The sequence below is a fragment of the Equus caballus genome, chromosome 5 (assembly GCF_041296265.1).
Source record: "Equus caballus isolate H_3958 breed thoroughbred chromosome 5, TB-T2T, whole genome shotgun sequence".
Lineage (NCBI taxonomy): Eukaryota > Metazoa > Chordata > Mammalia > Perissodactyla > Equidae > Equus > Equus caballus.
The window spans coordinates 78309404-78323505 of record NC_091688.1 but is presented as its reverse complement, the minus strand read 5'-3'; the positions used below and the strand labels follow the sequence as shown (position 1 = coordinate 78323505).

Here is a 14102-nt window from a genome sequence, read left to right as displayed (position 1 = left end):
TGTCCAGACCTCTAGTAGATAGCTGAGCAAAAAGCTGTGCTTGTGTCCACACTCCTGCCCCACGTGCCACATGCTGCTCCTCAGTCAGCCTCACCAAGGTGGCCACCTTAACTGCATCTGGAAGAAGATCCTCATTTTCTCCAATTTTCAAGATCCAACAATGGTACTTATTACCCTGAACTGCATTTCCCGATCTCTTAACCATCTCTCCTTCATAATGGGAAGCTCCTCCAGGGCAGGCAATCCACTTCATGTCTCTCTGGATCCCCCCCACGTAGCACACTTCCCAGCATCCTGCGGGCACTAAGAATGGGATGTCGGATGAATGAACAAGTTGATACATAAACCATCACGCCGGGGATGCTAATGTCATGTTTTTCTAAACGTGGGGAAAACTGCCAAACGAGGGAAAGGAAGAAATTAGAAGAGAAAAAAAATAATTTCCAGATTTTTAAAATGCAACATAGGCGCGAACACTTTTTTTTTAAAGTTCCCTCCTCCACAAGCAAACCTGCATATCTGAGTTGTTCACAGGGCATTTTTGGACACTGCAACCCTCAGTTGCACACCACTTGGAGTCACGAAAAGGAAGACCAAACACGTGCTGTGGTCCAGGCAGTGCATGTCCCTTCCTAGAGCAGCGCTGAGCACACATCTGGGCTGATTTAACAACCGATTGGAAATTTCGCCTTCTGATTTCCAGTTAAATACTGGGCACAGGAAAACAAACAGCACTTGTTTTTCACTGAGCCTTGTCAGTCATCCAAACTGCAGTGTAGCCCAGAGAACTGCCTGTGGTTTGGTGGCAGAGGCCCAAAATATTTGGACCTTTTTTTCTTCCCCCAAGTAAAAGGAATAAACCAGATTTTGGCAACCCCAGCTTCTTTACCCGCCCCTCCCCCTCTTCTCAGAAACACAAAACTAGGCTTTAAATATTAAGCATGTTCCTGGTATTAATTTACATTTTTCATTAGGATTAAATTTTGATTTGTTTTTAATCCAAAGCCAACAGCACAGAGTTTGGTTTCTCTCATTTATTTCAACTGCCCTGCCCTGATATTTACTTGGATTTGCTGAGAAGGCAACGTTCAGATTACTATTTTCTGTTTCCAATTAAACTGGGATATAATATCTAGCAGTTATATTATCAAAGAATCAGAGAGTTTGAAAGCTGGGAGGAACTTTAGAGATGGGGTAGCACAACCCCTTCATTTCAGAGCTGAGGACACTGAGGCCTCAGCAGTTAAGTGATTTTGACCAACGATGTCTAACTAAATACAGGACATCCAGATAAATAATGAACAATTTTTTAGTGTAAGTACATCCCCAAATTTTGAGTGGGCATACTAAAAAACTTTTTTGTTGTTTATCTGAAATTCAAATTTAACTGGACATCCTGTATCTTTGTTAATTCTAGAAACTCTACCTCAGAGACCAATATTCCTTCTACTCCACACCTCCACTCAAACATGCATACATTTACACACCCTTCTTTCCTGATTTTAACAATAATTATGGCTGGAAAAAACAGTCACAGCACAGTAATCCCAAGAGTGAATGAGGCTGGAGGAAGCTGCTACTCATTTCTTGAGATTTTTCTAATCTTAGATACCTTTTTTCCTTACAAGCATGCAAAGAAACTAAGCGTGACATAAAAAGTCTATCCAAGCTTCTGGACCACACATTCTATGTTATTAGAAGCCAGGAACTGGGGTATCATCTTGAGAATTTCTGCTTGTACCGGGGCTCCAACTCTGTAGACCTTACAGGAGAGAGCACTCAGGTTTGGCATACAAATAAAGCAAGATTAAAAACAAAAAATATCAGAGAGGGACATGGAATAAAGTAAAGAGAGACATTTTTAAACCTAGTTCGTTGATTTGACACCATCATTTTTTTAAAGATTTTATTTTTCCTTTTTCTCCCCAAAGCTCCTGGTAGATAATTGTATATTTTTAGTTGTGGTTCCTTCTAGTTGTGGCGTATGGGATGCCGCCTCAGCGTGGCCTGATGAGTGGTGCCATGTCCGCGCCCAGGATCCTAACTAGCGAAACCCTGGGGTGCCGAAGCGGAGCGCGCGAACTTAACCACTCGGCCACGGGGCTGGCCCCCACCATCATTTTTAAAAAGAGTAATGTGGTAGGGGCCGGCCCCGTGGCCGAGTGGTTAAGTTCGCGCGCTCCGCTGCAGGTGGCCCACCCAGTGTTTTGTTGGTTCGAATCCTGGGCGCAGACATGGCACTCCTCATCAGACCACACTGAGGCGGCATCCCATATGCCACAACTAGAAGGACCCACAACGAAGAATACACAACTATGTACTGGGGGGCTTTGGGGAGAAGAAGGAAAATAAAATCTTAAAAAATAATAATAAATAAAAAAAATAAAAAGAGTACTGTGTCCCACAACTAGAAGGACCTGCAACTAAGATATACAACTATGTACAGGGGGGGTTTGGGAAGATAAAGCAGAAGAAAAAAAGAGTACTGTGGCAAGTTTTTTTGTAACAGCCTTATTGAGATATAATTCACCATTATTATAATTATTATATAATTATAATTCACCCTTAAAATTCACTTTATTAAAATAATAGTCACCCTTTTAAACTGTACAATTCAGTGTTTTTAGTATATTCACAATTGTGGTATATTCACCACTATCTAATTCCAGAACATTTTTATCACCTCCAAAAGAAACTCCATACTAGTCATTCCCCATTCTCCCCTCCCACTAGCCCTTGGCAACTATCAATCTACTTTCTGTCTCTACAGATTTACCTGTTTCGGACGTTTCACATAAATGGAATCATACAATATGTGGCCTTTTGTGGCTGGCTTCTTTCATTTAACAATGTTTTCAAGCTTCGTCCATGTTGTGGTATATATCAGTCCTTCATTCCTTTTAATGGCCAAATAATATTCCATTGTATGGATATACCATTTTTTAAAAATCCATTCATCAGTTGATGGACATCTGGGCTTTTTGCACTCTTTGGTTAGTATGAATAACATGGCTATGAACATTTGTGGACAAGTTTTTCTGTGGACATATGTTCTGCCCAATTGTTTTCCAAAGCACCATTTTACATTCCCACCAGCAATATGTGAGGGTTGCAATTTCCCCACATCTTCAACAACACTTGTTATTATCTTTTTATTACACCCTAGTGGGTATGAAGTGGCATCTCACTGCAGTTTTAAATTTGGAAGTTCCTAATGACTAATGATATTGAGCATCTTTTCATGTGTTTATTGGCCATTTGTGTTTTTTCTTTGGAGAAATGTCTATTCAAATTGTAGCATGTTTAAAAGACAATTTAGTATTGTGGCTCTTTGCAATCGTTTTTAGCAAACTCAGGTTGAAAGTTCAGACATCTATTGCCCAGTTGAACTACCTTAATTTTTCTTCAGTGTGGAAAATAACTACATAAATAAAAATAAGCTTAGATGATTCTTCTATGAGAGTTTTACTTCTAGCTATAACATGACAGACTGAGAGGGTGAGATTATTTTTATTTCCGATTGCACTGAGAGACAACTCTAACCTACCCAATATTCCACACACCCTGCAAAAGAAAAACTATAAAGCTGCAACAGCTCCATTGTGCGTGCGTGCATGTGTGTGTGTGTGTGTGTGTGTGTGACTCATATTCAAAGGTCCACTACTTGACACTCAGCCTAAAACAATCATCTTCACCCCACTCCCATTTCCTAGAGCAGAACAACCAGATAAAGGAGCTGTACTTGCAGAGGAAACTCAACCCCACTTTCTCCCTGCCTGACACGCCCCCTCCTGCCTGTGCTGCAGAATCATGAGAAGGACTGGAATGACTTGACAGGAAAAACCAGATACCTTTATTAGACAGTAATGAAGTATAATGTTTTTAGTCACCCTCGTGGGTGGCTGAGACGTTTTGAGTAACACAAGGCCCTGCTAACTAATTATGAAAGGTTTCCTTTTTTAAATTTGGGCAGTTATAATAATGCAGAGACCTGTCAACTGAAATTAAAAGGTCACCCTGATAGATGAGTAGATGCCATTACTTGAACTTTTCTCCCCACCGTACTTAAAAAAACAAAAAGAAACAAAAGAAACAACTGTTGAAGTATTAAATCTCTACCTAGAAAGTTAAGACAGCTCTAAGACAGTAACGCAAATCGCTCAGCAGCATATCAGGGAGGAAGCAAGGACACACACATCTTAGACTGAGAGTCAAGAGCCCCACCCTCTCCTCTAAGCTCTCTGGGTAACCTTGAAGACACTGATAGAAGTGGCTGAGCCTGTTTCCAAAGATTCCATGGGCCTTCTGAAGGGTTTAGATGAAACACTTAATGTAAAATAATTTAGTTATCCCCAAACTTTAACTCTTAACTACAATAAAGGGATAAAAAGAATGCACCGCTGGTTTTCTATCCAGCAGCAGATCCCTCTGCATCCCGTGGATGAGCAGACCGCGAAATTCATTTCAGGCTAGAGAACAAGGGAAGAGCTTGCCTCGCCTTCTTCACTTCAGAACACTCTGTTAGGGGGAGCTGCCCAGCTTGTGAGAGAACTTGCTTCATTCATTGTCTCCTGATCTGAGAACAACAGATCTTCCAACATCTCTCCCAGCCCACGAAGAAATGTACAGATGAGAGAAAACCATTTTCCCTAAGAAAGCCTGCGGAACAACAAAGCCGAGTTCGGGTGCCCCAGAATTTAAATCCTTGACTTCTCCCAATGCTGCCTCCCCAATGTTGGTAATTTTAGATTCATCACTTGATCTGCAATCTCCTTACATGGGATTAACTCCAAATAGGGTTAATGTTAAATTGTTTACTAAAACTGTCTCCTTTTTTTCATTGTCAGTACATCTTAAACTGATGGCCAAAAAGCAGTTCTTACAGATCTTAAACCAAATTAAAGAAAATAAATAATAACTAGGAGTAAGATACTTCCCCTTAAAACCCATGGAGTGGTAAGTTGAAGAAGGAATCCAGAAAGTGACCAGAACGACTGTGATATATGTGGCCCAGAGAAATAAGAACTCTTTTCAAACTAGACATTTCACAATTAGAAACGTAAATTCAACATCCTTCCCAAAAGTGTTCTTTACAATGACTTACAACAAACAACAATGTTATAGCAGGTAATACCTATGAGTTATCAGTACCAGGCCGTTTACTAAACGTTTTACATGTAATCTCATTTAATCAAATAACAACCCCACAATGTGGGGACTATTATTATTCCCATATTACAACTGAAGAGAAACAGGCTCAGAGAAATTAAATAATTTGCCCCAGCTTACTGCTTGAATTCAAACCAGCGGAGGTAAAGCCTTGGCTCATAACTTCTCCGTAACCTGTCCAATGTGGTAGCCACTAGCCTCATGTAGCTACTGAGCACAACTGAAATGTGGCTAATGCACCTAAGGAACTGTATTTCTGATTTTAGTTAATTTAAATTTAAAGAGCCACACATATCTAGTGCCTACAGGATTGAACAGTACATCTCTGCACTGTAAGGGCTAAATGTGCCTACAACTTTACCATCACGGCCATTAGACTCACTATCACAAAAACCCGTAATTACAGGAGATTGACAATGATCATGAATATGAAGGGAGACAGTCTAGCATAAGAGCTTGTAAACTAAGTCCTATCTGGGTCTGAGTCCCAGCTCTGCCAGTAATTGGCAGTACGATTTGGGTCACTAGTTAACCTCTCTAAGTCTTACTTCCTCATCTGTAAATACATCTGTAAGATGAGGTAAGTAGCCCCATCATCACAGGGTTATTGTGAGAGCTGAATGAGCTGAGGTATTGGAGCACTGAGTGCAATACCTGGAATATACTAAGAGCCCAATAAATGCACGAGGAAAAGAACAGCAACTGATTCTGACTTTTGGCCTTTTTAATTTAGAAGTAATGAGAGTTTCAAGTCTCAGAAAAGGCTACAATTTAAGTTTCTAATAACTGCTACCTTGTAAAATGTACTTCCAAGTTTAAAAAATTTTTCTTTTGAAATTAATCCAAATTTATGGCAAAGTTGCAAACATAGATAAAGAACTCCTGTATAGCCTTTAACTCGATTTACCAGTCTTGCCATATTTGCTTTATTATTCTATCTATACTCATATTTTTTTTCTGAATTATTTGGACCTTTATCCCTTAATACTTAAGTGTATTATGTTTCCTAAGAAGAAGGATATTCTCTTGTATACAGTACATTTACAATTCAAGAAATAATACATTGATGCAATACTTTAATCTATAGGTTCAATTCCAATTCCGTCTATTGTCCCCATGATGTCCTTTATAGCAACGGCCCCACTCCCTACCCAATAGGATCCAGTTCAGGATCACATGTGCCTTGAGTCTCCTTTAATATGGAATGGCTCCTTAGCCCTTGTCTTTCATGACTCAAATTTTTGAAGAGCATGGGCCAGTTATGTTATAGAATGTCACTCAGTATGGTTTTGTCCAATGTTTCCTGATGATGAGATTCAGGCCATGAGCATTTTTGGCTAGAACACTGCATAAGTGATGCTGTGTTCTTTCTCAGGCTACCACATTTAGAGGCACACAACATCCATCTGCACCTCACTGGGGATGCTAATTTTGATCACTCGGTTAAGGTATTGCTGGGTAGCTCCACTGTATATAGTCACTGTTTGTCTTTTGTTGTTAGTAAGTAACTTGAGACTATCTAAATATACTGTTCCTCAAACTCCCTCTGTTCCTCTGCTAGATTTAGCATCTATTATGACTCTTCCTTAATCAACTTTCACTATGATGGTTGCAAAATGATGATTTTTCAAATGCCACCATCCCTTCTACATTTGATTGGCATTCTACTACAAAGGGGAGCTCTCTCTTCTCGCCTTTTTACTCATTTATTTATCTATTCATTAATTGCATTGACTATGGATTCTTACTTTAGTCATTGGGTACCGTGAGTTTTTAAAAGAACTCTTCAAATATAAGGGACAAGAAACTATAGATATCGATTAAGAGTCATTAACTAGGCAGAATTTATTCATCATGCAAGAGGACGACTATTAACTGAGGCATCTTCTTGTTCCGGATGCTGTGGGCAAGAGAGGTTGAAAAGCCTAAACTCTGCCTTTAAGGACACGAGCGTGCAGCTCGAGCAATAGACAATGTGAGTTATCACTGTGAAGTGCAGAGTTGCTCATCATCAGACATGATATCATACCCCAAAAATTCCATCCAAACAACCCATCAATTTCTCCACAACTAGCAAACTTGAATGTTCTGGCAAACTCAAAAGGACATGATTTACAAATAGTAGGTAATATTTGGATCTTTCCACAAGAGCTGGGTTCCAACTTTTTTATAAAATACAAATGTTTTCATTTTGGAGCTCCCTGTGTCACTTTCTCAACAAACAGATCCTCATATCAGAAATTAGGCCCGTGTTATATACAAATAGAATGAGTTTGTGTATATTTGTTTTGTGGTCAGAGACCACACACCTAGTGGCTATTTACAATATTTACATTGCTCCTGGTGCCACAAGGGAAGGCTCAGAGCCGAGATCAAAGCTCAGGCCACACAGCCTATGACCACAAGCCCTGCTCCAACGTGCAAACCAGACCCAACTCTCCATCCACAGAAGACATGCGAGTGGTGTTTGTTTTCTGTGCCATCCAAATATCACTAAGAGCATATACCAAGTTGAATACACTGTGGACTTGGGTATTATTTCAATGAAATAAGCCTTTTGAAAAGCCTTGCAAAGTCCTAGGGTTATTGTATCTTTGTGTTAAGGATCACTTTGAGATGGTTTTGAACACTTACCAAGAAAAGTCTGGAGACTCCAATCGCAAGCCTCTCTGTCTTCAGATGCCAGACCAGTGGCTGTGGAGAGTTGAGCAGGAACACGACCGGCTTGTGGTGAATGTGGACTGAGGAGATGGGATTCAGGTGCAGAGTGACCTAGGAAGCAACAGAAAGAGGAGAGAAATCTTAGCACTGGCTTCCATTAAATTCACTTAGCATAACATCTGGAATACTTTTTCACAGCTCACCGTTAAGAGAAACAAGCTATAAGCTAGTTCAGATGCCATGGATAAGATTTATTAGGTTGAACCAGATGATGTTGCCAATATTTGACTATTTTTTACTACAAAGATGACTATATCATATGGTTCAACCCACACCAATCTCAATCAGAACATGATTCAGCTCCTAGTAATAGTAGAACACAATTTTTTCAGAATTGGCAAAGGCAGAATAAAAGTTATCTTCCCTCAGGACTGCCTCATCCTTCAAGTCAAATGACTAAGCTGAAAATTGGAGTACAGAATCCCCCGGGGGCGGGTCATCCCTCGGGATCACCGGAGAAAGGACTTTCTTCTCTTCCAGGTAAGCTCCAACCTCCATAAAGTTAAGTGAGTTCTGCCAAAGAAAAGTGCCGAAAGCTGAGGGAGAGGGGCTGCCAAGGGGAGCTGCCAGTGCTTTCATCATCCCAGCCATTAGCTTGAAGGGGTTTTCCAAAGAAATGAAGCACAGAGAACACACAGAATAAAAACTGATTGTATATAGCCCGGGTCCAAAAAAGGAAAGAACAGGGAAGAAAACCATGAGCCTGGATCGGAAAATTGTGGCCAGTTTTGATAGTGGATCAAGGACTATTGTAGGTTACCACTGTCACCATTAACATCATCAAAAAGCACCTGTGACACAGAGTGTTCAACGTCCTCCTGGAGCACATGAGCCAAGGTTGGTCAACGTGGACTTGAAAAAGCAAAAGGGTGGATAAAGAAATCTGAACAGATGATTTCATATAAGCACGTCTCACACCGGCTTTCTGTACAGCAGGGTGAGGCAAGATCGGAGAATCACGTATTTAAACAAGCTGAACTCACCAAAGAGCAACATCAAGTGATAAGGAAGGGAAAGGACAAAAAAGGACCTTCGCTGGAAAGACACAGACTGCATGATACGCTGGGAATAATAGTACCCGTAAGCCATAATCCTTATGAGGACTAAATGGTCTAGATCTATGACCTGAGTCTATGTAATCATCAGGGATAGAGCTGGACTCAAAGCTGGAAGACTACAACTTCTCAGTGGCTGCTGGCCCACTCTGATCTCCATATATCCCTACCTTTTATTGTAAGGCCCACCTACGACACCAGTGTCACTTATTGCAGTATATTCTCAGGTCATTAGTAAGGCACTAAAGTTTACTTAACTTTCAATACGCATGCCTTAGCACATGGTAGGCACTCAGTAACTGCCAAGTGGATGTTTAATTCTCTACTTTTCAATGCCATGAAAGTACTTTATTCTATGAATAATTTGCACTATAATACATAATACCATCTCGTTCCTTAATTGTTGAGTGTGCATACCTTATTTTCCAAAATAGACCATAAATACTCAATAGGCAAAGATATGTCTTATGTTTGATTCTGTGCTTAGTATAGAGTAGATACTTTTTAAATGATGGGTTTATCACAGCAAATTCATAACTTTACGCTACCTAAAAGGTTTAACATAGGCTGAATATATGAATAGGTTCTGGGATTTAGCTAATTTACAGATAAGTAAAAACGAACAAATGAACAAACAAAAGAACATGAGCAAGACCCAAACTGTCGTGAGCTCTTTCTGCAACACAGCTAGGATCATTTTTATATTGACGAAGCGTAGGACTAAAAGCAGAGTACTAATGAACAGAGATGTGGAGTACAGCTACAGCAAAATAACATGTTCCTTGGTGGTACAGATTCCACCACACAGCATTTTGGAGATGCTGTCCACATCTAGAAATAAACAGACGGATTGCCACTGTAAACAAGAGAGGCTGCAGAAACCGAGCAGGAGCCAAGATTCAAATCACAGCATGAACTAAACAGAGATGCACACTACAGAGAGCACACACTACAGAGAGTGAAGAGAGGAGAGATGAAATCCCTGCTTGTTCAAGAGGACCTGAAAATTGCAAAGAAACACTTTGTCACCAATACTATGTGTCAGTAAAAAGTTTCCAGATTTAGTCATCCCAAAACTGTTTTTTGAGCACCATAACGGCCCAAAGAATAGCCATGTGTATCCACAGAGGGTACCTCAACTCTTTCTCTGATTTTCTTTGCAGCCCTCAAGCATACACTTCTTCTTGGAGCTTGTAGATAAAATAGTAATAAATACATATCTCAAATGAACAAAAATTTTTAAGAAAACCTTAGGAAGTGAAAAGAAAAATATGTATGAGACAGATACTGCTGTTCGGGTCCAAAATTTTCCAGATGGTCAAAAGTGTTGAGGCCTGGCTCATACAATCAAGGAAAGATTTCTAGGAGCCACAGCCCTCTGAGCTTTCCTGGAAACGGCTCTCTTCAATATGTGGCAGTGTCTGGCCAAGATGAATCCCCAGCCGTGGCACACAGGGCCCAGGCAAAGCCCCAAAAAGCATTTTGCAATGAGGAATTTACACTATGAGGGAGAAATTAAAATAAAAACACAACTCAATACTTTTTTTGAAAGATCATTTGGCAGGAACAGAGTCCCCCCAAGCACCCACTCACCTAATCCCTCAGCAACCTTCCTCTACTTGTATAAATCTTGCTGAAGGGAAGACAGAGGACAACCAAAAACAACCAACAAAAGAATGAAGGTATAAGCTCCCAGAAACGTGGGGAGAACATACCCGGAATATCTCCCAAAGAATTCCTGGCTAAGGTGCCTAATTTCTCTCAGGCTGAAAAAAGAGACGAAAACGAAAATCTTCTTTAGAACTAATTACAGCTCAGGATAGACTATAGTTACAAAGATAAGAACATCCCGCTGAAATTTTTCATGGGTAGATTGTCCAGTGATCACGGTCTAAAGACCAGAGCTGAGACAGACAGCAGCAAAGACCAGCCCAAGGAGAAATGATACAAATGGTATCCAACAATCTCCAGCTTGGGAATCCAAACAGTAGTTTACAGTTGAGCTGACTCTCAATCCTATGTCAAATTTACATAAAAATAAGAGTTGTCATTTAGCGCATGGGCTTCCTAAGTAATAATGAACTGCACCTAGAGGCCACGTGACTGTGAAGACGAATGAGGGAACAGTGATTAGTCTCTAAATTAGTGGATTCTTTCTTAGTCTTTGGAAGTCATAGAGATTTGAGAACTTAATGCCATTATGAACACTCTCCCCACAAAACAAAACAAAACAAAAAACCCATATGCTCACAAAACTTCACAGACAATGTCAGGGAAATACATCCATTGCAGGGCCCATGAAAGCCAGGTTAAGTACCTATTGACCTAGGTTAAGGAATCCATTGCAGAAGAGCAGAAAAATTCTAATGGCAGAAGTGGTTGCAAAATGACTCCATCTAATAATTAAACTAGAAACTACACCTCTGGTCTTAAGACGTCACCCTCTCAGGGAAAGAACTTAATAGATGACAACTCAGAACTAAAAAACCTTCACATGCAGCTTCTGGGGTTTCAGGGACCTCTTGAAACCATACTTTGACCACAGAGTGGTTCATAACGCCTAGTCCAAGGGTTCCTGCTCTAATGGTGTTTGTCTCAAACAGTGTAGAAGGTTCAGTCTTCCTAATGGCATGAGAAACTGCTGATGTGTCACACCCCACATGTAGACACTGTCCCTCCTACATTGCTGATCCCTCCCCTAAATGGAGGGAAGCTGATTGGTCTAATCTGTTCTCCAGCATCTATTTATCCTAGGTCTTCTGAGGTTATCTGTGCACTTCAACAAAATACTAGATGTAATTAATGTAGTTCTCCTATTTTATAAAGAAATACAAAGTAAATCTTTTCTAAGTACTTTTCTGGGAATCTGAACACAATTTTGACCAAAGTCAAGGCCAGCTCAGAGGAGCATAAAGCCTCAGAGAGGAAAGACAACCCTCCTATCTTCCGTTTGGGAAGCATGTCCTTGCCCACGTTATCAACAGAAAACAAGGACCATTTCCTCTGGACCTCGTTAGAGTGAAGACCTCTGAGTTCACCAAAGATTATCTTTGATAAGCAAAAAGTACACATTGCATCAAACTCCTTAAGTCACTTTATATAAATGAATTGTGTACTTTCTTACAGGAAAGAAAAAAACAACCCTAATTTCTTGATGGAAAGATGCCATATGAAAACTGTTCTGAATTTCCCAGGATTCATAGTAGACATGCAAGATATTTCTAACCATGGTGACTTGAAAAATTTCTTGTAGTTAGACCCCCTAGTCCTGGGGGTTGCTAAAACAAACAAAAGCAAAACAAACAAAACAACTGATATGAGAGTCTAATAGCCGTCCAATTTTGCTAATGTGTCAATGAGGTTCCATTTCAACATTTCTCATTCTTCTAACAGCTCCTATGGACCCATGAAACAACGAAGTCATCCCAAACATGACCAGAGAGACTCCTGTTCTCTAAAACCAGACCAAATAACGCTCTGAAATGGATGATCCAATAATCAGTTTACACGAAGACAGATAAGAACTCCAGCGGTGTGTCTACAACAAAGACCCATAAAATCACACCCTGGTCTGTATATAGCTATCATCTATCCCCTCTTCAGAGGTAAAGAGACATTCACTTAGCAACAGTGTTGGTAGTAATTGAAAACATCCTGAATCTGGGTCTCGTAGCACCCATAATTTACAAAAACAGACAGTGAGACATGAACCTATTTTAGGACACTAGGGTACCACAGCTGAACTCAAATTCTACTTACATTTGGGCAAAATGGCTTTTAGGAACTCAAATCTGGCCCCAGATGTATCTGAAATGTGCAACCAACTGCTGGGAGTGGGAGCGAGTTAGCTGCTGCTACGGTGCTTGAAAGTGTATTCCGGTCTGAGGAACCCCTATAACTGACATTTTAATTTGCCATTAGTTGTCTTTTGTCATTTGGGAATTGATATAAAAAGATTCCCTTAAAATATTCTTGGAGGGGTGGATTTGGAGCCTTAACCAACTTTCCTTATTATTTTATTTTTACATTTCCCTGAATTTCTAGAGAAACATCAATCTGTTGGTGCTGAATTCAAGGAATCTCCCTTGACCCCCTAAGTGTCTCTACCCTCACCCAGGGAGTCAGCTGACCATCCTCCCTGGTCTCAGCAGCTCTGGGGTCAAAGGTTTCACACTGCTATGGCAAATGATATCAAGCTCCTTCTCAATGGTTTTGTCATGAAACCACTTAACATGACGAGAGGGACAGGGACACAGCCGGTCAATTCCAAAACTAATTCCTCCTCCTCACAACAAGGACAGGATTCAGGATTCCCCTGGAGCCTCTGAAAAATAATCTAATATGACCACAAAACGGGGTGGTAGGGGAAGGCTGGCCCGGTGGTGCCGCGGTTAAGTTCGTGATGGTTAAGTTCGCACGTTCCACTTCTCAGCAGCTGGGGGTCACCAGTTCGGATCCTGGGTGTGGACATTGCACCGCTTGGCAAAAGCCATGCTGTGGTAGGCATCCCACGTATAAAGTGGAGGAAGATGGGAAGGGATGTTAGCTCAGGGCTGGTCTTCCTCAGCAAAAAGAGGAGGATTGGCAGTAGTTAGCTCAGGGCTAATCTTCCTCAAAAAAACCAAAAAACAAAATAAACCAGGGGGCAAAAAACCCCTAAAACGAAAGTCTCAAATTTGATGCAGAAATAAGTCTGCCCTCTCTGCTCTATATTTTGAATGCCCTGGAAAAATACTCGGAACTAAATTTGGGTTGGGGGTTGAGGGGCAAGAATGAGTATAAACAGAAGAATATTTCTGAAACTACAGGTCATAACCCTCTAAAGGGGTCCTGGGAGAGCTGCAAGGGGATTCTAGGGACCCTGGCCCTTCCTTCCCAGAGTAGTTCACAAGCTGAGTCACTACGGAGAAGAGAGGCAAGGAAAGGGGAGACCCTGGATGTGGGTATGTTCTGGGGTAGGAACACTGCTGCAGCCCTCAGCAGGCCACTCCTGTTGGCAAGTCTGAGAACGTGGACAGCACTTGTCCACTGTCCTTCAGTATTAAGCATCTGCTATCTCTATATATGTCAGTAACACACCACGGCCTTTCAGGATTCTGGCCTGCAGCTCCCTCTCACCAGCCCCTGGATGGACATGTGTGTCCAGCTCAAAATGCA

The 14102-nt window shown here is 40.9% G+C and overlaps 1 protein-coding gene across 8 annotated transcripts in view; it reads right to left on the bottom strand.

Annotated features, from left to right (window-relative positions):
- TGFBR3 (transforming growth factor beta receptor 3) overlaps nucleotides 1-14102 on the bottom strand; it is a 187383-nt gene that overhangs the window by 66164 nt on the left and 107117 nt on the right. For all 8 annotated transcript variants that reach the window (XM_070267306.1, XM_023641670.2, XM_023641671.2 and 5 more), the window contains exon 4: nucleotides 7804-7941. In XM_070267306.1, the coding sequence (XP_070123407.1) occupies nucleotides 7804-7941 (138 nt within the window). The remainder of the gene's footprint in view (nucleotides 1-7803; nucleotides 7942-14102) is intronic.